The 27,902-nt window shown below is 40.1% G+C and overlaps 1 protein-coding gene across 4 annotated transcripts in view; it reads right to left on the bottom strand.

Annotated features, from left to right (window-relative positions):
• Positions 1-27,538, bottom strand: part of igsf9ba (immunoglobulin superfamily, member 9Ba) — a 41,233-nt gene extending 13,695 nt beyond the window's left edge. For 2 of the 4 annotated variants that reach the window (XM_017032100.2, XM_017032101.2), the window contains exons 1-13: positions 27,144-27,537; positions 18,408-18,605; positions 15,427-15,573; positions 9,419-9,570; positions 7,444-7,561; positions 4,705-4,846; positions 3,967-4,112; positions 2,568-2,710; positions 2,257-2,397; positions 1,855-1,974; positions 1,622-1,772; positions 809-932; positions 400-575 (exon numbers count right to left, since the gene is read on the bottom strand). In XM_017032100.2, coding sequence (XP_016887589.1) covers positions 400-575; positions 809-932; positions 1,622-1,772; positions 1,855-1,974; positions 2,257-2,397; positions 2,568-2,710; positions 3,967-4,112; positions 4,705-4,846; positions 7,444-7,561; positions 9,419-9,570; positions 15,427-15,573; positions 18,408-18,605; positions 27,144-27,207 — 1,822 coding nt within the window. In that variant the 5' untranslated portion in view covers positions 27,208-27,537. Of the gene's footprint in view, positions 1-399; positions 576-808; positions 933-1,621; positions 1,773-1,854; positions 1,975-2,256; positions 2,398-2,567; positions 2,711-3,966; positions 4,113-4,704; positions 4,847-7,443; positions 7,562-9,418; positions 9,571-15,426; positions 15,574-18,407; positions 18,606-27,143 lie in introns of all 4 variants that reach the window. The other 2 variants (XM_017032102.2, XM_008309495.3) reach the window with 2 other exon arrangements.
• Between the last annotated feature and the right edge of the window lie 364 nt (positions 27,539-27,902).

The raw sequence follows: 27,902 nt of genomic DNA, 5'->3' as shown, positions 1-27,902 counted from the left end.
AGTAGTAGATGTATGTCCAGCGTGCCATATTCCACTGGAAGCCCCTCACGCCCCTCCTGGGGGGCCCGCCCCACTATTTGAGAAGTACTGCTGTACACATTGGTCGATTTGATGTGTCAGTCTTGAATGGTTAAAAGCTGAATGTGGCCCCGGAGTCACAGGTTGCAGTAGTACTCTACTTCAAGTATAGTCTCCAGGCTTCATGTTTTAAACAAAATTCCTATAGTTGTCACGAATAGCTGTATGATCTGATATTAAAATCAAGAACATATAGTATTTTTATATTTTTTATAACTAAAATAAGCATCAATATAAGCCTTAACCACACTGGAGGACAGTACTTTTGAAGTATGCAAATCACTGAGTAGACTCATAACCTGATAGGTTGACTTGTCTCACCTGCAGTGTTGACTGTCACTACTTCACTGAATGGACCTGTGCCCAGTTTGTTCTGGGCCAACACACTGAACTGGTACTCAGTCCCAGGCTCCAGTCCTGGCACCACCAACCAGGTCTGAGCACCAGAAACTGGCATTGAGTGCCAGTCATGAGGACCGAAGTCTGTTCTCTTTGATCTGAAATAAAAAAAAAACTCAATGTGAAAAAGTTCAACAATAATGTAACATACATATGTGGATATGAGAAAGTTAAAGCCACACAACGCATAAATTCGATTTTTTTTTTTACGGCCAGATTGATGATCTCTTGCGGCATGTTAGTTTGCCACGGCGCCATGGTTGAAGTTGTTGTCTTGAATAATATCGATGAAGAGAAACAGTCCATTTATAAGAAAACCAAGAGCACTCACACTGGACCGTACCACACAGAGAACGTCTGCTCAAAGCCACCGTCATAACCTGGTTCCCAGGAAACGTTAGCAGAAGTTGTAGCGGGCAGGACGTGGATATTTCCTGGAGCATGTGGGCTGGTGCCTGACAGGGTTCAAAGGTTTAGAGACAGGATACAATACTTTTATACTAAGTACTTCAAATATGTGGAAAGGTCCTAATTTAGACCTAGAGGTAATTAATATTCTACGCTCTGAACAGGTCATTTGTGTAACTGGTGGTTCTGCAGCAGGCTGTTAAAGATATGGTGCAAATAAAACCTTTTAAGACCGAAGTTAAAAATGCCAGGGTTTTAATGGGAAACAATAACACTAGATTTATTTTACAACTTTCTTCATCTTTCCTAAATCCAGAAATATGTACTCGTTCCTATAAAACTTTTCAGGCAGGGGTAAATATAAAATCCAAACAATGTGTTAAAATAGCACAAGATCACATAGCACTGTTTTATTACAGCACTAGTCTGGGAAAACAGCTGACCCTGACATGGCATTTTCTTTTTACAAAAGCCTCCAAATCAGTCCGACTGTAAGGGCATCTTTATCCAAAATAGAAAATCTACAACATTCCTCCACCCCAACCAAAGCCCAGGTCTCATCTGTAGAAAAACAACCACAAAGTAGTTGTAGTGATATGAGAGGTTCTGTGTCTGCGGTTGCTCTTTAGGAAACTGTTTAGACCAAATGTTGCCAACTTGTTCTCATGAGACTGGAACATATTCATATTTGGAGAACTGTTTTTCCAGAGTTTGTATTTCTTTGTTTTGTTTTTACCGATGACGAGGATTCGCGTGCTGGCAGTGATGCTTGTGACCACATTGGTGGCGACACACTCCCATTCTCCGTGGTCTTCCTTGCTGAGGGAGACGAACTGTAAGCTGCCGCTGGGGAGGATGTTGTGCTTACTCCTGCTCGGCTTCCCCACCTTGGTGGAAACACAGGACAATGACAGGATCATGATTTGAAAAAGAGAAAAAAAGAAAAAATAAACTGTCAAAGTACTGCACCTTTCTCCAGGTGATAGTAGGAATATCAGGGTCTCCAGAAGCAGCACATGGTATTACAAGCTCTCGCCCAGCCTCCTGACGGTACTCCCCCCCAGGCCTTACGTTAAAGTAAGGGGGATCCTGTAGAAACACACAGAATCAGAAAATCGGGGTCGGGGAGCCAAAGCAGGAAAAAGTTAACATGTAACCAGCCGTGTTACAGGCACCGTTTGGAAAAAAGTTTAGCAGCTTATAATCAGGTGCGCTCAATAGTCCAGAAATTGTGCTATTTGAATACTGTCAACTATGTCAAAACATCAGAAGTTAAGTGTATGTTTAGATCCCTTGGTTTGACTGAGTCACTTTCTTATATCAAATGGACTTCAAACACTAAAGACAACAGTGAAAAGAGCAGAAATGTACCTTTAGCACCAGACTAGCAGGGGGGGACATGCCCATGGTACCCAGGGCGTTGTAAGGCACACAGGTGTAGGTGCCCAGGGAGTCTTCTGTGGCCTCCGCGACCCTAATGCTTCCGTCTGGCATCACACTCCAACCAGGGTACTACAAGATGAGATTTAAGAAACACACAAAAACACACTCCCACACGTCAAAATAATTTGTTCAACCTTTGTGTTGCCCTATGATAACAAGTGTTAGAAGTAAATAAAGTAAAACAAATAACAATAGATGCTAGATACTAAAACAGGAAACATCTCACTGTAAACACACACCTTCTCCACTCGCAGAGGGTAGCCATCTTTTTCCCACTTCACTGACATCACCGGTGGGTTGGCGTCCACAGGGCAGCGGATGATGCCGGGCAGCTTCCGTGGGACGTAAATAACTGGGGGCATGTTGATCACACGGGCAGGATCTGGACAATAACAGAAAGGACGACCATAAAGACAGAAATTATACACAGAGTAAAACATGTAAATGTACACAGAAATATGTCGCACATACAGTATGTATTAGAGATGCACTGACACCAAGACCAGTGTAGGTATCAGGCCAAAAACTCACTTTCTCCTCAGCTGTCTGAGTCAACTATACAGAGATTTTAATTTAAATGTATCCTCATTTTTATTTCATTTTTATCGTCTTAACCTCAGTGTTATTGATGTATGACATCACTGCAGTGTCTGTTTTTCTTCACACAAATAATTTAATTATTTTTGACTTGAAAAAGTATTTAATTAAAAAAAAATAAAACTGCTTCCTGTTTGACGTCCTCACTGTTTGGGTTGAGCTGGCAACCCAAACTAAAGAAGTATTGTGACAGTACTCGGTATCTGCGACTACTACAAAGGATTGTAGAAAAAGCTACGTGACATCCGTAGGTTATATTATGCATAACTTCAATAAAATACAAGGAAAACAACCAGGAATGTACCCTGTGCTGTTTGTTTTGGTGCTGTTATATTTACCCCATGTGTTCTCTGGGCTCAGACAACGTAGTTTCACACACATTTTCCAGCACTCCAGTTTCCATCATGGTATCCTGTTTCTGAAGACAATAATAAGCTGTGTGCCTGCAGTGCTGGGGATTCCTTCAGCTCTCCCCCCCCCCCCCCCCCCCCCTCCCCTTTATTTCTGTAGCACAGTAATCAATGACCAGCAGCTACAGTTCTCTGGGAGCAAATTACCTACACATGCACGGAGCTGGTGTGTGAACACCAGCAGAGCTCTGTTCTCTCTGTGTGCCTCTCACCAGTCACAGCAAGGTCTGCATTTGTTTGATTTTACACAAGGATGGGGGGATTTGGGAAGAGGAAGAGGAAAAGGAGGAGAGCAAGGACTCCATCTTTGTGCTCTGGAATGAGGCGGCTGGAGTCAGAGCGGATGATTTCTGATTATGGAATTCCACTGAGCAAATGAAAATGGCAGAAATAGGCTGGCTCAAAATGAAGACGGGGGGGGCATGTTCAACACTAGTGGTAGGGTGGAGGAACTGCTACTATGGCTGCTTCTTCATGATGTGTGACCTTGAAATTCAATAAGGTCACTTTACATGGGGCCGACGGAGCAGCAGGAAGCCAAATAATACAGGCACTAGCTTGGTGCTGCTGCTGCTGCTCCATCGCTCCCTGACACCCCCCCCCCCCCTCTGTTCACCATAGCAACACTCACATTGAACAGTCAGGTAGGCCGATGCTGAGGGCGAGATGCCGAGGCTGTTGCTCGGACTGCAGGTGTATTTCCCAGCATCCTCTGGCTTAACCCGGTATATGATGAGGGTGCCGTCAATGAGGATGCGCACACGCAGCTTCATATCACTGCACACACACACACACACACACACATAACATATGATTAAAAATACATACGAGCAACAACGGCGCTTTTTGTTCTTCATTTCCATCAACAGGCCATTAGAGAGCAGCAGAGAGTCAAAGAGCAGCTGTGCAACATTTCAATACATCTGTCCACTATCTTGGTCAGCTGCTGTCTTTACATCAGTCCATCCCGTTAATGTAACCCAACTGCCCTTTGTTTCTTAAGAAATTAAATTAATTTAAACTATTCAGTAAATAAATACAATTATTGAACATTTAAACTATTAGTGTATTTTATATATATATATAAAAAAAATAGCTAAAAGTCATAGTAAGGAAATACTCAAACTATGAATAATACAACATCTAGAAGTTATCAAATAAATACCAAAAGGTGCTGAGAATTAGCCTCAAGATGACTAATAGTTTGTTAAAAACAGCAGGTAAAAAGCAGAAGGTGTGTTAACATTTCAGAGAAATAAACAAAGCATGAATGTAACAAAAGGTTAAAGGTAAGCGAAACAAAGAGAGCTGTAATAACAGGAGAGCTGCTTGGACATCCTGGTTGAGTGAGTCACAGTAGTGACGTTACTTCTTGAAGTAGACGTTGTCCTCCTCCCAGAACCAAGTGTAGGTCAGGTTGCCAGGATAGGCCTCGGCCTGGCAGGTAAAGAGTGCATTCTGGGAAATGTTGACGGTGACGTTTTCTGGGGGTGACACAATGTATGGAGGCCCTAGAAAAAGAGACAGAGAAGAGTTTGGTTTGGTTTCAATAAATATGTGATGAACTGCAAGGCAGTGTCATATAGGTGGGTTAGGGTTCGGGGAAGCAGTTGGACATGCATGTGTAGAGTCAACCTAAACCACAGAAAGGGAAACCAAGCAGGGAAATGCTTAAAGACAGTATGAGAACAGGAGGTCCTCAGTTTACGTTTCGTGGTTCCGCCCTCATTTCCCATAAATTTATAAAGTAGTCTTGTTCCATAATTTTGACAAAAGACACTAAAACAAGTTTCACACTGGAACTCTGGGGGCTAGTGGTCAAATATGTCGTCGTGTGGTACTATACCTGGAACATCTTTGTTTACATTTGCCAGTTGTACCACATACAACGGACTGTGCTACATTCACTTTCATCATTGCTCCCAGGTGTAAGTCCGACTCTTCTGGTGTTTTTATGTCCTGGATTATGATGTTACCACTGCGTTAGCAAAGGTGGGTGATAATGGTACCTATGTAGGAACGGAATTCCAACCGAAATTGAGGGCTCACTGTATTTGAATAAAGTACTGGGCCCAATGCTACCAGTAATACTGGTGTGGGTCTGGGTACATCCCTACTTTCATCTATTTGTCTACATTGTTTCCTATTTTGAGCTACTTTAGCAGCTATCTAAGCTATTGGCTATCTTATCTTATCTCTTATCTTATCAACCATACATTTCAATGCTATTCTTGAAAATGTGACAAACCTTCAGTTCACCCCAGAGTATTCATAATCTACTCCAGTGGTGTGATGTAGAAGTGCAGCTGTAGCAGCTAAAGTGTTGGACCTCACACATGCTTAACATTCTCCACATTTTACCACTCAGGGTTCTCCAGGTTTTGTTCCTGACTCTATAAAAAGAGCAAAAGCCATTAAAGGTAAGCTGTCTTTCATGAGCGGCTGCAGATCCAGAGGTCCTGTTTATTATTCTCTGCACGTTCACAGATTTATAATGGCTGTGAGTGGTTCACAAACCATTTAAAACCGAGATCTTAAGTTGATCATACGCTTCTAATTCCAACACAATTAAAGTTAATGTAAAATCATTGGCTAACAATAGTCTTTGTTGTTCAGAATTTAACATAGAGAAGATTTAAATCGGACATTAACAGGGAAATGTTTCCTTATATCTGGCCACAGCTATGTAAAAATAAAGACTAGGAACTATAAACTTTTAATGACATCAACATTACATCACTTTTAAAAAGTCATTTATCCTAGCTTTTGGCTAGCTTTTACTTGTAATTTTGCTATTTTGATAATGCCAAAATGTACTCTTGTGACTGGTGCACCCAGTCATTCAGAGAAAACAGACTTAAACAGGTTCATTTCATTTGTCAGTAACCTCAGGGTTTCAAGTTGTAAAAGTGGTCCTGACACCGCAGGACAAAATAAATGTCAATGTCTAACGTGGAGACCACTGATGACATACCATGTCCTAAAATGGCTGTCCAGCTCCTCTGAGGCAGATATCTAACAACTTCCTTGTTCCACAAGGTAAAAATCAGATAAAGAGCAGGACCAGAATCTTGTTTTGATATATTAAAAGCATAATGATTTACTAGTCGTTCACACCACCACCACCACCACCGCTGCTGCTGCTGCTGTGAACTGCTTTGGCTGAAAGAGATCCCATTCACCGTTGCTTACACTGGAGCTTCTTTTATTTTATTTTTATGAGTGCCTCTTTGGAGCTGTTAGTGTGCACACACATTGTGGATCTAAAAAAGAAAAAAATATCTTTGACAGCAGGATGCTCAGCTGCTCGTTCCATTGACATGGATCTAAAAAAGAAAAAAATATCTTTTACACGTCCTTCCTCGTCCTGTTCTGGAAGAGAACGGCCGTGGTGTGGAGGTAAGAGGAGACGTCTGCTGCTATCACAGCCAGCTATCAGAGCTGTGTCTAGGAGAGTGGCTGGCAATGAGACACAGATGTGCTTACAGATAAACACACACACACACACAAATACAGAGAAAAAGGGGAGGCTTTGACTTACTATTGGCTAGTTATATCCAGAAGACGTGCCACTGTACACCTACAGTACGCTACACAGCAATTCTGAAAGCCACTTAGATAAACGTCTAACATTACGAAACCAGGAAGCCTAAAGGGAAACTTGAAGAGATCTGCGAGTACATCAGAAAGCTAGCCCACAAATATTAGGTACTAGATCAGGCATGGACAAACTAAGGCCCGGGGGCCGGACGCGGTCTGTTCAGCCTTTTAATCCGGCCCGCCAAACTTTTCTAAATTATATAATTTATAATTTATCCCTGCAATACCCACATTTTCCCAAGAGATGACATAAAATATGTAAACACATTTTAGCCTTTAGCCTTGACATGTCATTTATCTTGGTTCACACAAATGCTCCATCTATCTCTTTGCGGCAACGTTGCTTCCTTAACATCTTTCAATTATTGAGAGAGTATTTTTTGCTAAAAGTTGCATTGCAAAAAAAAACTTGCATACAGTACAAATGTGATATAAATAATATAAACATATATAAACATGTATATATATCAACAACAGCAACTGTTAGTACATTAGTCCGATGCAGTACCTTGAACCAACAGACGGGTCGTGTGGAGAACTTCACCCTGGTCACTGTGGGCTCGGCATGTGTACGCCCCTCTGTCATCTCGAGTGATGCCAAGGATGGTCAGACTACCATCATGTACCTGCGATGAGATAACATATATTAGCGATGTCCGATATGAATTGTTTGTCGATGTCCACTTGATTTCTGATTCTGATATCAACCGATACCGATATACGTCTGGTCATTTTTATTTATTCATCTGTAAAAACAACTGTGTAACTGAGTATAAGAGTAATTAAATGAGCTGCAATGCTGCCATCTAGTGACTTTTACTTTAATATACAGCCGTATCCCCAAAACTATTTTTAGGGCACACATCATTTGGCGAAACCCAGACATTGCGTTATCGGGTGGTTATTATCGGAGGAACAAACTATTCTTACAGATTAAATAATATGCTAATATCGGGCCCATAATATCGGTCGGCCGATAGTACTCTGGGCTTGTGCAGTACTGTTCAAAAGTTCCTCACCGTTTTCACCACACAGGGCAGTGGCTTCTGTACTTGTGACTCTGAAGAGGACTTTTATTACGACACCTCAAGTTTTTAAAACCATTTGGTGGAAAGTTTTTTTTTTGTTAATGTAAACGTTCCTCCTCCTCCTCTTCCTCTTCCTCCTGCTTCTTCTCTTCTCTAACCCTCTGTCACATTCCCCTCCTTTCTCAACGATGTCTCCATGGATATAAGCACACAGATGAGCAAATAACCAATCACGCTCAGTCTCACCAGACACATAGGTCGCTCTCATCACCAAAAAAGGATCTCTCTCTGTTTTCAAATTTTCTGTGTTTTTTAAAACAATGTATTAGGAAGAAAAAAAAAGGAATGTGTATTTCTGTGTATAATGCACTGCAAGAAATTTGGCCTAATTTTATTTGTATTGTAACACCCAACCAATTAGTCCAAATGTAATATTAACACAGACAAATGTGAAAATAAATGGACCAGGATTTTGACCAATCAATGGTCAATGTTAGGATGAAGGGAGCGATGGTTTTGATTCTGATTCTGATTCTGATATGGACTGCAAATTAAAAAATGAAGAGGAGATATTTATCTGATATAAGAAAATTTAGAGAAGACACATAAGGGTAGGGCTAAGTATCGCCAGGTACCTCTCGATACAATATTAATAAAATAGTTTGCCCACAATTACGACAATACGTTGATTCTGCGATAATCGATATTTTGCATTTCATCCACGATACACCGCGATATCTGTGTCAGTGAGGACGTGCAGAGTTGATAGACTGCAGTGAATGATAGCCACATCAGTGCATCCTGCACAGTGGCTCTTCTTAAAGGAAAATTCTGGCGTAACTGTAAACAAAATGAAACCCAAAAAAAAAAAAGAAAGAAGCAGCATCCAGACTGAGCTGCGTTTCCTGCTTTCACTCATTTTTCCTTCTCCTGCAGCGTTCAGTCTTTGCAGTGACTGCGCTCGTCTCCTTCCCTCCTGGTTCTTTTCCTCCCCCTCCCTCCCCTCCTCACTGCCGACTCGGACAGATTACCGCACGTGGTGTAGCTCGTATGCTAAGCGTCATCATGTGGAGGCTTGAAAAATTGCAGATAGTTTTTTTTTTTTTTGGAAATAATCTGTTTAAGAATCTGTAAGTGTTTATAGTTTGATTACCACTAACATATTGAAGACAAAATATTGCCATATATTATTGTATCTATATGGGACAGATGGCCTGAGCACCAAGAATAACATGATGGAAAATCAGTCAGCTTGTTTTAAACTCAGGGTCTACGACTACCTAAACATCAAATCAGAAGCAGAGTGTGACACGGCACAGTACATGTTTCCAGTGCAGATGGATTCCATCTTTGCAAAAATCAATTGTGGAATACAGTATATATATATGTAATTGTCGAGATCACAAAAATCAATTGTGGAATACAGTATATGAGAATTGTCGAGATCCATCTTACTGAATATTTAGCATTTGTTGTAAGTTCCTCCCCCTCCCGTAGCCAGCTGATCAAGGGTTTGGGGTTTCCCTGGGCAGAGCAGCTGAGCAGAGTGCTTCCTCCTTCCTTGGCTTCAACATACTGTGGTGGTGTGGAGAGAAATAAAGGCGGAGCTGTGGATGAAGAAGAGAAAAACTCATTTTATTTCAGAATAGGGTAAAGTGAGTAAGACAACGATACCTTGTTTTAAAATAACTGTATCTATAAACACACCTGCTGCAACTTGGGACAAAGCTCTAGATTTGAATTTAGCTGCCTGACTGTCACAGTTATTTCAGTGAAAAAAAAAATTTCAATTCAAATTAAAAAAGGAGCGGCCGTCTAAAGAACAAACCTGTTGCCATGGTTATTTATGCTCTTCACATGTTAGGATCTGATACTGTAGATGAATAAGCAGCCAATAGAAATGTAAAAACAATCTCTGTGTTCTCTATCATCACTAACATACTGTCTCTGATGAGTCAGTGGAAACAGTTAACACATCACCATGGCATCGTTTGAGATGAAACCTTGATTGGACGATCCATTATTTCATCTGTAGCTACATCTATGGATGACAAAACATTATATTGGCATATTATAATATAATGTTGCACTTTTATTACCCACACTTCTAAGATTATTACGAAAACAGACACCAAAAATCATTAAAGACCTCTACAGCACCATATTTTATTTGCTAAAAGGTAAAAGGAGAGTGTGCTGCAGCAGAAAGGGCCCATACAGACCAACAAGGAGTGCAGCACTTGAGTTCCTGTGAAGTATGAAAGATCCTCACAAGAACCAAATTTGTTTTTGTTCAAAACACTTCAAGAAAACAAACAGAAGGGCTATACGAATCAAATATAACTATTTATAATATCAAGGATTAAAGATCTCCCAGAGGAGCTGGAAGTCTTTAAAACCCTAAATAAGGCAACAACAAAGAATACGTATGATGTAACAGATGTAACTTTAAATACAGCTTTTTTTATTTATAGTATCTAGTTCTCTCTGGTCCAGCCTTAGCTCCACAACTGAAGTGGATTCTCACTTAGACAAAATGCTTTCATTAATTTTCATCCATATTTAGATTTCGATCTCGAGGGACTGAGCATCAGTTTGCAAGAAATGTGTGGTGATGACAGCAGCAGGTTCATCGCAGCAGCTGGAAACTGTCATAACGCACGGCTTAACACTATAGGAAACCTGGGGACGGCTCCACGATAAAAAAATAAATAAAAAAAATCCAGCATCAACTCACCTACTTAGAGCAACTCTTCTCCACGTATATACATTAGAGAGGCCCAAAGATTCTCCACGTCTACAACTCTTCTCCAGAGACCACGCGGAACATTTGCCCATGACGATTACTCACTAGAGAGTGCATCACTTAGTTCTTTTTTTTTCTCTCTACTTCTAAGAGGTTTCAGCTTTTACAGTCCGGAGTTTTACAGATTTCCTGTCATCAGCCCTTTCAACGTTTCCCTGTATTTCAGTAGAACGATAAAAATGAAGGTTTTTCTTAAGTCGGAAACTTAAGAAGTACGTGTTTTGTCATGTTTTCCTTCCTACTTTTACTACAAAAATACTTGCATTACATTGCTCCCTGTTCACATGAACACATTTGAATTACATGGTGAATGTTGTTCAATCTGTACTGGTCTCCAGTCTAAACCTTCTCTCCTGCCAAACAAAGGAAAGACGAGCAGAAATATACGGATGATACCTGTGAAAAAGGCATCCAAGAAAGTCCCAACAGGATATTTAGGAAGATGAATGGGGTAAACTGGGAATGATATCTGGTAGGTAGAGTAGTGACAAAAATATTTGGGAGTTGTATGAGAGGTCAGATTGTAAGTAAAAAAAAAGGTTTGGAAAGACAATGTAAAATAACTGGAAGTGTTAGGTTTCATCAGCAGGAGGAGTTTTCAGAGGAATTGTTGAGGAGTACAGAGATATAGCAGTCAGATGGTGATGTCTCTGTTAATCTGTAGAAAGGAGTCGGTAAAGGATGTGCACGAAGCCAAGAGGACTGCAGTGCAGTGTGCAGTCACACCGACGTGGATTTACCTTAAAGACATAATCCAACAAAAGCTCTGCTGTCTGCAGTCCTGACGGACTTGTTGATAGAGTCAGGTGAGAACATCAGTGGTGAGAGTAAAGAGAAGATGGAAGAGAATGTCAGGAAGTGGCAGCCTCCGATGGAAATAGGAGGAATAAGATCATCAGATGTTTGTGAACGACAGTGACGCAGGCCCAGGTGTAGATGTAATGAACGTACACAAGTCAAAATATCTGTAGTGGACGGTGCACAGTAAGGAAGTGGACAGAGGTGGGCCTCAAGGTCTATTTATATCTGACACTGACTTTCAGTCCAGAGTCAGAAGAAGAAGGAGTCAGAGTGGAAGGACTAGTCAGAGTCCAGAAGCCAAGTTAAAGTTACTGTAAGAAAATTTCAGGCAGAGTCACAGTCAAGGCCTCAGGCTCTCAAGTCAAAGCCAACTTCAGTGAAGAAAAGAAGGAGAAGTCCCCAGGGTTTCATGTCAGGATCTGTGACACAGAGGGAAAAGTTGGTTCCAAGTCACAACAGACTGGAGGCATATTTCCATGTGATCTGGAGACTGTACCCTGCAGGTGGGCTTCCATATATACACTGTGGTATTTATTCATCAGAACAAAATGTGTCGTTACATGTTGCACAGTTTTCTGTCTATTCTGTTGCTTCTTCTCTAACCGTGAATCTTCACATGACGTCACTTGGCTTCACAATAAGCCCATTAGTACGGGAACGAACAGAGCTGACGAACAAACGAGCTGACATTTGAGCCCCAGCTGTGTCAACCAAATGGGGCCCTAAATGCCATACCATCAGTAACACAGTGACACAGTGTCAGTATCCAATTTTTTGTCTTTCAGTCTGATTGTATAGTTTATCGTCACCCCTTGGAAACACCGCTGAAGCTCGCAAAGCAAATAGAAGACGGAAGGGCAGAGGAGACAGGAAGAAAAAACCAAGATAAATGGGAGAGAGAGAGAGAGAGAGAGAGAGAAAGAGAGAGTAGCCCTTGTGTTTTTTGCGGGCACTAGGCCTCGCCATCTGACACCTGCCACTGAGTGTGCATGAATATCCTGTCCGTTTGGCAAGAAGTGAAGGCCTGACAACAGGAACTCAGAGAAGTAGTCTGTGTGTGTGTGTGTGTGCGAATGCTAATGGTCAAAGGAAATGGGTTTCCTACTGGTGTGTGTGTGTTTGCCTGTGTATGTGTGTGTGCCTCACAGGTGGCCGTTTAAGGACAATGCTGGTATCATCAAATCCTCTCATGAATTTCCCTTTGAAAATCTAGACATGGAAATGACGGCTCCATTTCCACAGGAATATAAAAGATTTAGTGTCTTCTTGGCAAAGTAAATGTATGCAACAATATTAATTACATCAAGAGTATTTAAATTTAAGAGCTGCTATGTTATCTCCATGTGTTGCCATGAATACAGCAGTTGAGAAGCATTCCATGAGTTGAATATTCCAGTAGTAATACATTACTCTCTAAGCCTTTAATTAAAATGAGACTTTTATAAATTGAATTCTTCAATTAATTTTTCAAAACATCAAGAGATTGATTTAGTTTTGAAGACACATAAATGTCCTCTGATTATAAGGAATGAAAAAATTGGCCACGATGATATCACTGCAGTGCTGCTATATATAGCGCGGAGCTCTGCTGTTCGTTAGAGCTGTACACCTACACACCACACCAACAACGTATCAAAATGTTCAACCCTAGTCACATTGTAAAACAAAGAAAAACAATTTGAAAATAACACTGTTTTTGTCTTTAATATCTAAATACAAAAGATGTACTACTACACTACTACTTTCCTCTTTGTTTCCTGGCAAATAAGTACAAATATATTAGAAACAATATGTATAATGAAATATTTAACAAACCATCACTAGCAGTGTTTGTGCATTTTTCAACTTTCAACATTCATCAAGCAGGCCCGCTGGCCATATGTTTGGCACCAATGTGTAAAAATCAGACCAACTTTTTTAATAACACTAAATAGCCAAACCTGTCCAGGTCATTAGGTGAACTTATTCTGGGCCAAAACTGAAAAAAATTTGAATTGAAAATGTTCTTTTCAGATGTCATCCCTGTGGTATTCTGGAGAGTAATCTTGGCCCGATTTTACAACAGATGCCCCTTCTGACACAACCCTGCCAGTTCATCGGGGCTTGGGACCAGCACCTTTTGGCTAGGACAGGCTCAATCTATCTACAGCTCAATTGAACACTTTTTTTTACATTAGTACGACATCAGGGATTTTGTGATAGATATTGTAATTTATCCTTGTCCAACCTATGAGGGCTAACCATCAGAATATTCCACACAGACAGGCTGACAACCAATAACAACAGTCGTTTATCCACAAACTGGGACATTTGCCAAGGTGTACAGTAAATCACACAAACACACACGACATAAACACAGAGTAATGTGAACTAAAAATCTAGTCTGATGTACAATGTGTTTTTTACACGGTGCATCCATCCATCCATCCATCCATCTATCCCTCTATCTATCTATCTATGTATCTATCTATCTATGTATCTATCTATCTATGTATCTATCTATCTATGTATCTATCTATCTATGTATCTATCTATCTATGTATCTATCTATCTATGTATCTATCTATCTATCTATCCTCTGAAAGTGTAAGAGACAGAATGTCTGAGGATTTTATGGCTCTAAAGTCTAACGTCATGATTTGTCGTGACGTCTTATTGTATCTTTTTGTGTGTTGAATTTGTGCCCATGGAACAGCACAAAAGCGTTATGTCAGTGGATTTATGTTGTATCAAAACACTGGAGACTATTCATGTTGCTGTAGAATATGGAAATTAGACACACACACACACACACAGGGCATGTGAGCTTCAAAGACTGACCGTTAACTGTGAGGTGCACCCAGCTGCCGTTGTAGAAGGTGTCGAACTGTTGCTCCAGCATCAGGACCTTGCACTCGTACCAGCCCTGGTCCTCTGAGCGCACTGGCTCAATCTGCAGGGAGGCCTTCCCATGCAGGGTGGCTCGACCTGAAATACAATTGACAATGTGAATGTCACATGAAAACCTGAATATGTTGTTGAGGTCGTGGTTACATTCGAAAGTCCACCTGAGTAATTTAGAAATACATGAAACACTGATATTGCTCAGCAGAATGACAAGAAGTTTTGTTTTTCAACTTGATATCTAGGCAACAAGTTGTGACAGAAATGACCAGAAGTGAGCATTAATATTCATTTGAATTATTATTATTATTAATAATGCCTAATGCATAATTTAATTTAGGAAGTAGTAAGTCTTAATTATCTATTTATATATATCTATTATCCATTTTCAGGGTTTACTAAAGAAGATATAATGTGATTAGTAGTAAAAAGGATCTGTTTACTAGACTATCACGTTTCTTATCATTATAAGCTACAAATAGTTTCAAGGTATAACGTAGGTTACCACATTTCTCACTACTTTCATTACCTTCACTGCTTTTACAGGCTTACGCCTTTTCTGTTCTTGATCTAAATTCTTAGATTCGCCAATCAAACAGATCAATGATCGACCTGATAATCCTCAGTCCAAGCTGTGAGTGCCATCTGCTTTGATTGAGTTTGCTGAACGAGTAGCATCAGTATCTATCTATCTATCTATCTATCTATCTATCTATCTATCTATCTATCCTCTGAAAGTGTAAGAGACAGAATGTCTGAGGATTTTATGGCTCTAAAGTCTAACGTCATGATTTGTCGTGACGTCTTATTGTATCTTTTTGTGTGTTGAATTTGTGCCCATGGAACAGCACAAAAGCGTTATGTCAGTGGATTTATGTTGTATCAAAACACTGGAGACTATTCATGTTGCTGTAGAATATGGAAATTAGACACACACACACACACACAGGGCATGTGAGCTTCAAAGACTGACCGTTAACTGTGAGGTGCACCCAGCTGCCGTTGTAGAAGGTGTCGAACTGTTGCTCCAGCATCAGGACCTTGCACTCGTACCAGCCCTGGTCCTCTGAGCGCACTGGCTCAATCTGCAGGGAGGCCTTCCCATGCAGGGTGGCTCGACCTGAAATACAATTGACAATGTGAATCTCACATGAAAACCTGAATATGTTGTTGAGGTCGTGGTTACATTCGAAAGTCCACCTGAGTAATTTAGAAATACATGAAACACTGATATTGCTCAGCAGAATGACAAGAAGTTTTGTTTTTCAACTTGATATCTAGGCAACAAGTTGTGACAGAAATGACCAGAAGTGAGCATTAATATTCATTTGAATTATTATTATTATTAATAATGCCTAATGCATAATTTAATTTGGGAAGTAGTAAGTCTTAATTATCTATTTATATATATCTCTTATCCATTTTCAGGGTTTACTAAAGAAGATATAATGTGATTAGTAGTAAAAAGGATCTGTTTACTAGACTATCACGTTTCTTATCATTATAAGCTACAAATAGTTTCAAGGTATAACGTAGGTTACCACATTTCTCACTACTTTCATTACCTTCACTGCTTTTACAGGCTTACGCCTTTTCTGTTCTTGATCTAAATTCTTAGATTCGCCAATCAAACAGATCAATGATCGACCTGATAATCCTCAGTCCAAGCTGTGAGTGCCATCTGCTTTGATTGAGTTTGCTGAACGAGTAGCATCAGCAAGATGGATGCCAGCATGCGCAACAAAGTCATTAGAAAGGCCAGGTCTGTTATTAGACTCAATCTGGAGATGTTTGAGTCAGGAACAGGATGTCATTGAACAAACTGTTCTCCATCATTGACAACAGATCCCATTCCCTCTGTGACATAGTGCAATTACAGCATATGTCTTGTTCCCAAAGACGTCAACTGCTGTACTATGTGCAGACTGCAGGACTGTGACCGTCAACTGCTGTACTATGTGTAGACTGTGAATGAGTGAGTAGGACTGGGTCCACTGAGATACTTTTATTTTAACTTAACAAAACACATCAATATATTTGTCTATCCTGTGGTCCAAGCTAAAAATATTTTTAGATTAATTTTCTTAAACCCAAGGTAAATATTGTCATTGAGAAAACTAAAAAATGTAATTATTACATTATGACATTGCTTAGCAGCAGCAGGCCTCAAACACCTCACTCCTTCACCTTGACCTTGATCGCAAACCCCAAATTCTGTTTTCTTTGTTTGAGACCAAAATGTGCAGCAAAAAACCCTCTAAAAACCCACATCTTCATTTGTTGCTAATATTATCTGGTACAGAGCACCGACAGAGGACTTCTGTAAAAAGTGTTTGTGTGTCCACATGATGAATCATGAGGGTTGTTTTTGTGTCGTCTCTTGGACACGTGACAGAGTTAGCTATTTCTCACTGACAATAAAGTAACATAAATAAACTATGAGCGGAGACAAAGACTCGTCACCAATTTGGCTAACGTTTGAATCTACAATAGCCAAATGTTAAACGATTGGAGCATTCATGTTCTGCCACATGATGATATCCAGTAATAGTTTGTATTTATAATTATATTTAAATTTAAATGAAGTACAGCTGTTTATGAGATGATTTATATTTGTTCAAGGTACAGCCATGCTGCATCACAGAAAACCTTGAATTTCTCCCAGTGCCATCCTGAGCCAGTACAGAGAACAACATGTAAAGGAACTGTAATCAGGAACTAGGAACAGGTCCAGGCTCTGGACAACACCGTACAGTAAAAACAAGTGCAAATCAAACCATAAAAACCATGCCAATCCATAAATCAATGCAAATTTGTACTTCAAATCCACAGTTAAATAACCACATTTTCTGTAGCATTAGGTTTTTACTGATAAATAACAACGTTAAAAGACAAACACAATTATGAGAGGTCTGAATGTTTTGTTTCTGAATGATTTAAACATAAATCTAATTATTACAGAAATAAAACAATCAAGAAAGAAGAAAAAACAAGGACAGGATGGTGAGAAGCCAAAAAGGATCCATCATAATTTTTTTTTTTTTAAAGTTCTAAATGTAACTTAAATTAGCAGGGGGGATTTCATGATTCCGATACTGTAACCAATTGTGTACAACTTTCAGCTACTTTCTCCACACTCTGCACAGCTCACTACAAAAAAAAGAAAGCAGAGCTTTTATACTTTCTATATTCATCAACCGGAAGATGACTCTGAGTGAGTGACTCAGTGTGAATGAATCAGTGGTTCATTCAGTGAAGTTGGTTGCTGTGTCTGTGCATCGGCTTCATCAACCACTGCATATTCAGCGCTATGATTCATCAAGAAATCACAAATTACGTGTATGAATTGCAGAAGTCTCTCTCCTCCCCCTCACTACGATAACAGAAAAAATTCTGTTCATCCCTGATGTTGAAATACAAACTAGGGCAGTCAAACTTAATCAGTTAAACACAATGATTCATCTGTGAGATTATTCAGATTATAATTCAAGCAGTGCATTTAAATGCACATAATCGTTGTTCCAATACACAATTAATAATAATTCCAATGTTGTTTTTCACCCACGGAAGCACTTCAAGCTCCAAATACTAGCTCGCTGCTCAGCATGTGGTTGCAGAGGCTTCAGCTTCAGTTGAGTTGAGCCTTACCTGCGTCACACTAACCTTAAACAAACAGAGGGTAGAAATGAAGGCTACAGTTGACCAGCTAAATTACCAAAGGGACTGTCGACTGATTAGTACTGCTGAGGACAAGGGTTGAACTGTTCTACCAGCCATCGACAAGGTGCACAGCAGAACTAGGCTAGATATTAACCAAGAACCTAGGATGGTACTGGAACAATGTACATCCCTGACACAGGAACCAGTACTTGGAACTAAGTCAGGAGGTAAACAGAAATCATAACAAGAATCTTTCTGGATAAAGTGAGTTGTTCAGCTCTGAATGTATCTTACCTGTGTACTCTGGATCCACATGAGGTGGGTAGAAGCGGAAGTTAATAAAGAAGGGAATTGGCACACCGAACTTGAACCACTCCACCACATAGGGTGGCTGCTGGCCGTCCAGGGGAGGGGATACGTCACACCCCAGGATCACGCTCTCTCCAGCACGCGCTGTCACAAACCGGGGCTCCTCCCTCACTGTTTGGGCACCTGCAGGAAGAACACGGTGTGTTATGATTGGTCAAAAGAGATTCTGCCACCTCAGCAATATCTCATTGGACTCAGGTCCTCAAATGTCCATTGGGAAGCAGTTATTCTGCATTCAACCTCTACACTATGTCAAACATACGGCCTCTGGGCCAAAACTGGCCCGCTAAGGTTTTCAGTCCGGCCCACTTGATAAATTTGTAAAATAAGAAAAATACATAAACACTCGATATCTAATTTGGTTGTATGCAGCCCATGAATCAAAATGAGTTTGACACCCCTGCTCTACACTGTTACACCAAAAGGCTAAAGGTCAAGACAGTGTTGATGATGCACCTAAACCCACTCCATCACACACATCCTGAACCATCCCTTTAAGAATCACTGAGCTCTACAAACGTGCTTAAAGCTTTGCCTCTCATCAGCGTTTCCACTGCCTCCACCATTATGCGTCGGACTTTTCTTGGGCGCTACGACGCTGAGCTAAAAATGAGCTGCCAGAGGCTTTCATTGATCATGGTTGGCTGCTGCTCACATGAGCTTAGCTGTGGGCGCAGTCAGGCCTTGCAGTCAGGCCTTGAGTGTCCAGGCGTGCTGCTAAGCATTGACCCATTGATGACTGAAAGGTGGGCATACCTGCCTCAGCAGAACGCTCATTCTTCAAATGGATTTTCTCTGGCTGCCAGCCCTGCTTCATCGAACCTACAGTACAGCCTACAGTACAGGGTGCTCAGCCCCACCCAGAGGAGAAAACACTTCAGGGATCAGGAGACCTGCTGAGGTTTCACTCTGGATGCAGCTGAATAACATACAGCAGTTTTCCTGAGCAGAATTATCTGCATTGTAAAATGGAAATATAAGTGGAATCTAAGGGAGATTCTCTCAGATCACAGTAAACAAAACTCAAGTGATTTAAATAAATTACATTTGCAGACAAAGAACACTTCCATGCCATAGATCATCTGCAAAAAGAACACTTCCATGCCATAGATCATCCGCGAAATGTAGGCCACATCCTTCTGTGTGTCCAGTCCACCACACATCTAGAAAAATAATGTACCCATTTTGGATACCATACAGCAATCAAACATGACTGAAGCTAGGGTGCAAACCACATCGGAATTCCAGAATGTAGGCCACATCCTGGCCAAAGCTGGCCGGCCTTCTTATATTTTTTGATTCAGTGTTGGTTTGGTTTAGAAGTGACCATTAATCTGGACACCAAACTGGGCCTCCTACTGGCATTCACAAAAACTTGGCAGCCTTGGTGGCAATACGGCTTCCTAGCTCAGTAATAGTCTGTCTATGAGCGGTCGCCCAATAATGAAATTGTAAGTCAACTGTCGGTTGCAAAGGTAGTGCAGGTAGATGTAATTCAGTGAAGTGCAGTAAAGTTGCCTCCGAATGAAAAAAAAAAATACTATAAACTGGAATCAGATGAAGCTATACTTCTAAACACCTTCAATAATATTGAAGAAAAAAAAAATTTTTACATCAGCTTCTCAAAAATAGAAATGAATTTAGGACCACCCATGTCTATCTCCAGAACAACAGGGGGTCGCACATAATACTGCATTCCTTCCTGTTGATCTGTAAACAGGATTCAGAGAATGGAACAACAAAAAGGCTAATCAGAAACTCTTGTGTCATTTGAACAACTTCAACAAAAAATATGATTTTTTTTTAAATATGTACTTTAGTTAAATTGTGTATTTGCTTTGTACCCCAGTGTATTGTCCACATTAATTTTCTATTCTACCATTTAAGGGCACCAATTAAAAAGTCTTATCTCACACTAATGTGAAATGTTACAATATGGATCAACAGAAAATTCTCTAGACATAAAACACAAATGGGAATTAGAGATGAATATCACCAACAGTCACTTATTTGTTCTGGGGTTTTTTTTAGAAACATTTTTTCTTTTTGTATCTACAATGTCTATAGTATTGCAGAATTTCTTTCTTCTTTTGTTCTAGCTTTAGCCTCCTAATTAATGTGTGCGTGACTGACCTAGATTCAGAAGCCCCTCCTCCTCTTCTCACCTGCAGCTCATCTTCTCATCAGCACTGCACTACTGTGAAGTCCCAAACATGTGTGGCTCCAGTCTTACTCATACACTCAGATGTCTAGGAATAGCTCCACTCCACTATCTGTTGGATTTCCTTTACATCTGTGTACTGTTTTTACCTGCCAGGACAGGCATTGATGTTTTGTCTAAAATATGTGGCAGAAAGAAACAAAATTTACAGATTAGACCGAGTGTACTGACAAAACAGCAGCAACAAGGACTTCACTTTCTTCTGCTTTGACTGTAACACAAATGCAGTGCCAGATGTTCTCTGTTTTAATGCTTGGTGAACTTGAAGTTAAAATTCACAGTGTTAATACTTAAGTTTCACACATTCACTAATGACAATTGTAATTAATCGTGATTAATCCACAGCTACCAAGTGATTAATCTGATTACAGTATTAATGCAACTACTCTTTAATAAAGTAAAAACTATCATATCATAGTGGTGGTAAAATAATTATTATATTATTATATGTTCACTAAAAATATTTCATTATTTATTTTTCTTTAAAAGTGAGGTTCACTAACTGTGAGTATAAATAAATGAACACATTTTGGGGCGTCCTCGGACTGCTGCTGCAGTGTTCATATTAAATCAAGTCAAGTCAGTTTTACTGAATCACATTTGTCTCATTGGACAATTTTAAATAAAGATTAAAATTAAACCTAAAATATCCTCCTAAAACATTTAACAGAAGGGGAAATGGATATGTATACAGTCAATGTCTGTATTGAGTTTAAATTAACGATACAGACTAAAGCAGGATAAAGTTACAGTTACACACAAGCATGACGACTGTAAAACTCCCTGAGGTCATACTAGGGCGAAACACACCACTGCTGGACCATAGAGTTAGTATTACCACAGAGGTGTACTTCATGTATTTTTAGACCAAAAATGAACCTAGGAACTTGGAGAAATGACACTAAATAAAAAGTGACAGCCTCACTGCACAAACACACAGATGAATTAAGGTCTTTGGTCCACAGAGTCTACCTGGATTTACAGTATGTCGAGAGAACACAATTACACATTGTGCTTTTATTGCACATTTTCAAAAGGGTGATAATTAAGCAGCCTTCAAAGTTAGTCTTTTCAGCCTAATCTGCCCGATCTGATAAACAGGCATTCACAGAGCGCTGTAGGGTTTGTTTTCAGGGAGACTCCACTGGGACTGGTCAGTGAAAAGAGAAGGGAAAGGATAGAGGAGGAGGACGCAGGCCTCGGCAGGAAGAGCTGATATCTGCCCAGTTCCAAGAGGCTTTCACTGGCTTTTTTGAAAACCGGCCTATAGCTTATTAAATTCATTTGACATTATAATCGTGCTACAGCACCAAATGTAGTAAATATGCGTTTAAACATTAACTTGGGAGCAGAATATTGCAATATTTTTGGGATGAAGTCAAACATTAAAGAGTGAAATTATATTTGATTTGGATTTGACTTAGAGCCTATGTCTGAATTTTCAGACATGGTTAAAAACAATAATAATGTCAAGATAATGCAAGGTTAGATTTCCAAATTGAGCCCACCCATGTGATGAGTCAGGTTCAAGTACTTGGTCAGGAAGAACTGAACACACAATAAGACGTGTGCAGTAGCACAAGCATCTCATACAGTGTAAATGCCGTCAAATCTTTGTCAGTATAATATATAATCACACATAACATTCGCTGAACCAACAGTGTTGATGTATTCATTTTGATGGTGAGTAGAATATTGTCTATAAGAACTTTAAATGTCTAAGTGCTCTGGGTTGAATTTCTTTTCGTGTGACAGCTCGTTCCTCTTCTTGCTTTGCTGCACCGAGAGCAGACAACACTTCAGAATCACTTTTATTAAGCCTCTACTGTTCCGCCACAAAATGGAGAATTTGTGCTTCAGTCAGTATAAGGAGGCTCTCTGTTCCTAAATCAAACGCTAGCCGCTGCAGCGGAGCAGGTGCTGAGCTTCAGTCTCGCCGTCCTTCTAATAGAAGCCACACCTCGCAGCAGACCAGTTCAGACTTGGTATACAGGGGGACAGTGGAATCATTTACCGCAGCACAGCTTGGCACATATCGTCCTTATTTGTACGCTAGTTGCAAAAGTAAGGTTAAGTCACCGCAGTGGTCAGGGAGCATAACAAATATAGACAAAAAGAATATTGTTCAGTTTGCAACTCCCAGAACGACAGGTTATGACAGAATACAGAAGAAGCAGAGCTAAAGTCTCCAGCAGCGTGGCGGCTCTGGTGTGCTCACACACAGTGACACAGCAGTTTGACCCTCCGCTGCTTGTGTATTTTAAACTCTAAGACATTATTTCCACACAGACATAGTAACTATAGCTGCTTCCAAAGTTAGATGTACATTTTTCTGACCACAGCATATATTATTTAGTCACTCTGATATCTTAAGAACTTAAGGTCACACTCTTCTCTGGGAAGCATACATATCCACTACTTTTAATTGAGGGACCATTGTTCTATATACAGTATATACGTTGTATATATGTGTATTACACCTAGACAGACCTGGGGTTACATCCCTAAACATCAATTGTCAATGTGAAACATGCAACAACTATGTTGGTAGACAGGGTTACTAGTTTCATCAAAATGTGTTTGTGAATGATGTTCCATAGTCTCAAGTATTACACCCTTTAAATGAATGGAGCCAGTGGGAGTTTAGAGATACTGATGGTGAGAGCAAAGACAGGGCAGTAGGCAGAGGTTACACGAAGGAGCTGAAGGTCCTGTCTGCTAGCATCGTCTGCAGCAGCAGGTTTTATGAATGAGGTTTGAGTGAAAGAAAGAGCTGCACTATATTAGTATGAGCATAAGTATAGTATAAATAAAACAAATATATACTTATAACAGATTGTGTTTGCCTGCAAAAGGCTAGAGAGGTTCAAATACATATTTTTGGAAAACCCGTTAGACTGAGTACGTTAAGTTGAGTTCCTTTTCTAGGGCAGATCACAGATTTACTACAGAGTCATGGCAGTAGCACTCATTTTCAGCACTGGAGTTTGATGTCTGAGGCAAGTCTACTTTAAACCACGACGTATTATGTTAAAATATTGTAATTATGACCTTCCATGTTAAGCCTGCAATAACACAACGTTCTCTCAAGCCTTGTATTTTATATATTTCTCTAGTGCAAATAAACATTGCTTCACAGTACAGTATATTTACTTAACCTTCATCGTAATACACATCAACATATTAAATATCAGGAAACATGTTGCTCACTAACTAAATGATTCTTTCCCACAAAATACCTGCAAATTAGATATTAATTCAGATTATCTTCCAAAGACATGGTTTGTATATTTGCTTAAAAAACATTGTGATCAAATCTTATTGTGCACATAAAATAATAATAAGGATTTATATCCTATCATTAGAGTTAAGTGTACTGTTACATCCCTGTTTATCATGGTGTCAGAATTGAGGCTTTCTTTCTCAGAGCACATGAGCATGAATGTCTGAAGTTTACTGTGGGTCGAAGTGCTCCTTAGTCTGTTTTTTTATGATTCAGCACCATGCCTTAGTTGTTTCATGGTTCTCCTTTTCCCTCTCACACTGAGAGACAGTTGGGGAAAAGTTACCAATTTACATCTGACTGCATCTGTTTCCAAGGCTTTCTGTTTCCTACAGCAAGTCTTGCTTTGTCAGTGTCACACTTGCTCTTTTTACCGTAGATCTCTTCTCGTTAACTATTACACTGCATGGAGCGCATCCCAGTGCCTCCTCTGACAAGTGCTACAGGCCGTGCGACAACATGACGCGCTGTCATGCTAACGCTGAACGAAAGGAAAGGGGGGACAGGGGCAGCGACCCACAGCCCAGTAGATGTGATATATTTCAACCCAATGTTAATACTGAACACCCTCAACACTGTACAAGAGAAAAATAAAGAAATTCAACCAGCCCAGAAAGAGCTCATTACATTTAGGTTTGACATTCATTTCTTAAGACAGAGTAACAACAACCACGATACAGTCGCCATAACAATCAACTATGAATGTGAAAAATGTTCTTTTTATCGGACGTCCAGTATATAACTTGATCAAGGTGCTGTGAAATGTTTTCCAACCACAACATCAGGCTGTGGTTTGAAGCCACATTTCACATAAGCTTTACATTTAGCAGAAAAGGCAGCCAAAAAGTTCAAGCCACAACAACTGTCCAGGGATCATTGGCTACTGTACCTGTCTGTCGAAGTGTGAGCTGTGTGTGTGATTGTTTGAGCATCAGCATGAGTCACGACTGAGTGCACTCTCAACTTTGGTTCTCCTAAATGCAGAAAGTGGCATTACAATATGAATTATGTGGTTGTTTACTGTTATATTCACAAAATAATAAATTCTTTTCTTTTATTCACCTGCATTTTTATTTAATATACTTGTTTAGCATTTAATGCTTTGGGTTTTTTATTTTTATTGGCATTTATTTACACATGTAGAAGTACAATGCTAATCCTTCCTATAAAATATGTTATTTTCTAAGGAAAAAGCACCAAATTGTCCACGCTACATCTAAGTGCGGTTCACTCCGTCCCAGAGAACCTGAGATAACGCTACCAAAGAAACAGGGCCGTAGAAGACATGAAGGGACAAAGTGTGTATTCTTCAAGTGTGATTAGGAGCAGGAATATGCTAACCAACAAGAGAGATTAGTATGCTACTCTGGTTAGTGTGGCCTAATGTGTTTCACAAGTTGTTAACCACCACCGTGCTAACATGGAGCTAACTGGGGGGTAACTGTAACCTGATCTTCCACAGATTACAGATTACTGTATACATAACTGTATATATACAGTATATGCTCTATTTTAGCTAGCCAGATTCCCAATCTACAAGCATATCATAAAAAAGTTCTCTCATGGTGGGCATTAATTATAAATCACTTGGACTTTTCAGTATCTTGGCAAGCTAACAAGAAAGACGAATCACAAAACACCCAACGGAAATATGACTAAAAATGCACAAATAACAGTCAGATTCTACCTAAAAATGGCTTTCCGTTTCAACTATTTACTGAAATAGCTACCTGTGCTACATGAAAACAATTCAGACAAATATAATCTGGGTGTTCTTGGGTGACAGAAAGGCGCCTATGAAATAAAAAATGTATTATTATTTATTATTATGTTACAAAACGTATTTCACAAATTCACCAACACATTGCAGAAAAATAATTCGGAATTTTTTTTACAGAAATCCTAATATTACTAGATTGTAATTAGGAATTGAGCCATTAAAATTGTATTATTTTAAAAATAAAAATCACCAACATGAATAAAAACTAATTTTATCCACTGACTACCAATGCCACAGCCAAGTATTGGAAAACCATTGCATTACGACAATTGTCTGTTCAATTTTGTTTTTTACATTTTGTTTTCTAAATGATTTGTTTCTGAAATTATTTCACAGAAGAATACCAAATATGACACTTTAAATACACTGTCTGTACCACATGTTACAAATCATATAATTGTTCTGGGTAAAACACACACATTTTATTTAAAATGTGACACTGGAAAGAAAAAGCAGCCATTGAAAAGTAATAATTCTCCCTGTGTTGTAGGATAGCTATTCCACATTAACTACAATGACTAACATTTCCTTCCACAATAACATTTGGCAGTTTTTGTTCATGCTGGGTGTCTTTCTTGACACAACCCTTGGGTGTAAGGACAATCTGAATGGACCATTCACTGTGTAACACATTACCCTATCATTCCTAAATATTTATAGTTAAAAATTGGTTTTATTATGTCAATAACAGGAAAGGAATTGCGCCACACTGTGGTCACTTAGAATAAAGCTGCCAAAATATACTAAAGATTGCTTAGCCAACTAATTTCTCTATGTTTTTCGATCCGATTATCAACATTTTACCATCATCCATCATATTTGGTATGCTATCATAAGACAGACACAATGAGGCTCGCCCTTGTGACACTAAGACTGTGCTGTATGAGGGCTAGCTAGCTGAACAGCCAAATTGCCACTCACCCATACGAGACACTTTTTTTTTATTCACGACTAAACGTTCAGTCCCATCGTGAATTAGTCTAATTATAACAACAGCCATGACTTGCAATAATAGTTATAGTTATTTATCAGAGTGTATCTATAATGTGAACACCGGTGTTGGTTAGATTAACGTCAGGCATAGCCCTCCATTTAGAAAGCACCTAATTCCCCACACATGTGAAGGAGCCTTTTATTTCAGGGATGATCCGTGATATAGACCACAAATGATGTAAAAATGTCACACAAGGACGAAGAACAGCAACAGCAGCAGCATCAACAGCAGCAGCAGCATCAACAACAGCAGCAGCAGCAGCAGCACTATCATCTAGCAGGAATCAACATATCTGCCGTCATTCATGTTTCATGTGCTGCACGTCATACATGTGTACACACACGCACTCACTCACATACACATCACACTGCACTTCAACTCACCTTGAGCGGCCGTTCCTCTGCTGCTGAATACACTTGCTATCAGAGTGGCCACATACCAAATCATAGTACTATTACCGACCAGCCTTCACCACGCAAAAGTGCCACTTTCGACCAATCTCTCTCATATTCGACCTTGCACATTTAACAGCTACACGCCTTCTTTCTTTTTTTTTCTTAGCCTCTCCGTCTCACATCCTATGTTCTTCTCTTCGTCTTCCCTTCATCATCCTTTCTTTTTCCCTCCTTCTTCTCATCCGTCCATCCGCAACCTCCTCTCCCAAAGACGCACAGCACCTGCACGGTTTGTAGTAGACCAGCCGTTTTTTTTTTTTTTTTTTTTTTAAACGAGCGCATAGTGAAACCAAGTGTGAGGGTGTGAGCCAGACGCACGGTCCCGCCTCTGCGCGTTGTGGATTGGCTGCGCGTCGAGGCTGCAGGAGTGCGCATTGGTGCGCGTTGACTGACAGGAGGAGGGGGAGTGAGAGGAGCAGGAGAGCGCACTCTCAGCCAGCCGCCCAATACGTGCGTGCGTGCGTACGTGCGTGCGCGCCGATTCAAGGTGAGTTGAAGTGTGTCGTAGTAGTGGAGCCGCAGAATCATGCGCACTGACAAAGACGGAGGGAAAAGAGGAAAAACGGAGGAAGAGGAGGTCGTGCATATGGTTGCGCGCACGTGTGTACTGTGTGTGAAGTACTCGCTTTCTCCCCCCCCCCCCCCTCCCCCTCTCTCTCTCCCTCCCTTCCTTTCCCTCTCTCTCTC

The sequence above is a fragment of the Cynoglossus semilaevis genome, chromosome 4 (assembly GCF_000523025.1).
Source record: "Cynoglossus semilaevis isolate Cse_v1.0 chromosome 4, Cse_v1.0, whole genome shotgun sequence".
Taxonomy (NCBI): Eukaryota; Metazoa; Chordata; class Actinopteri; order Pleuronectiformes; family Cynoglossidae; genus Cynoglossus; species Cynoglossus semilaevis.
Note: the sequence above shows the minus strand (reverse complement) of the source record. Positions and strands in the feature narration are given on the sequence as shown.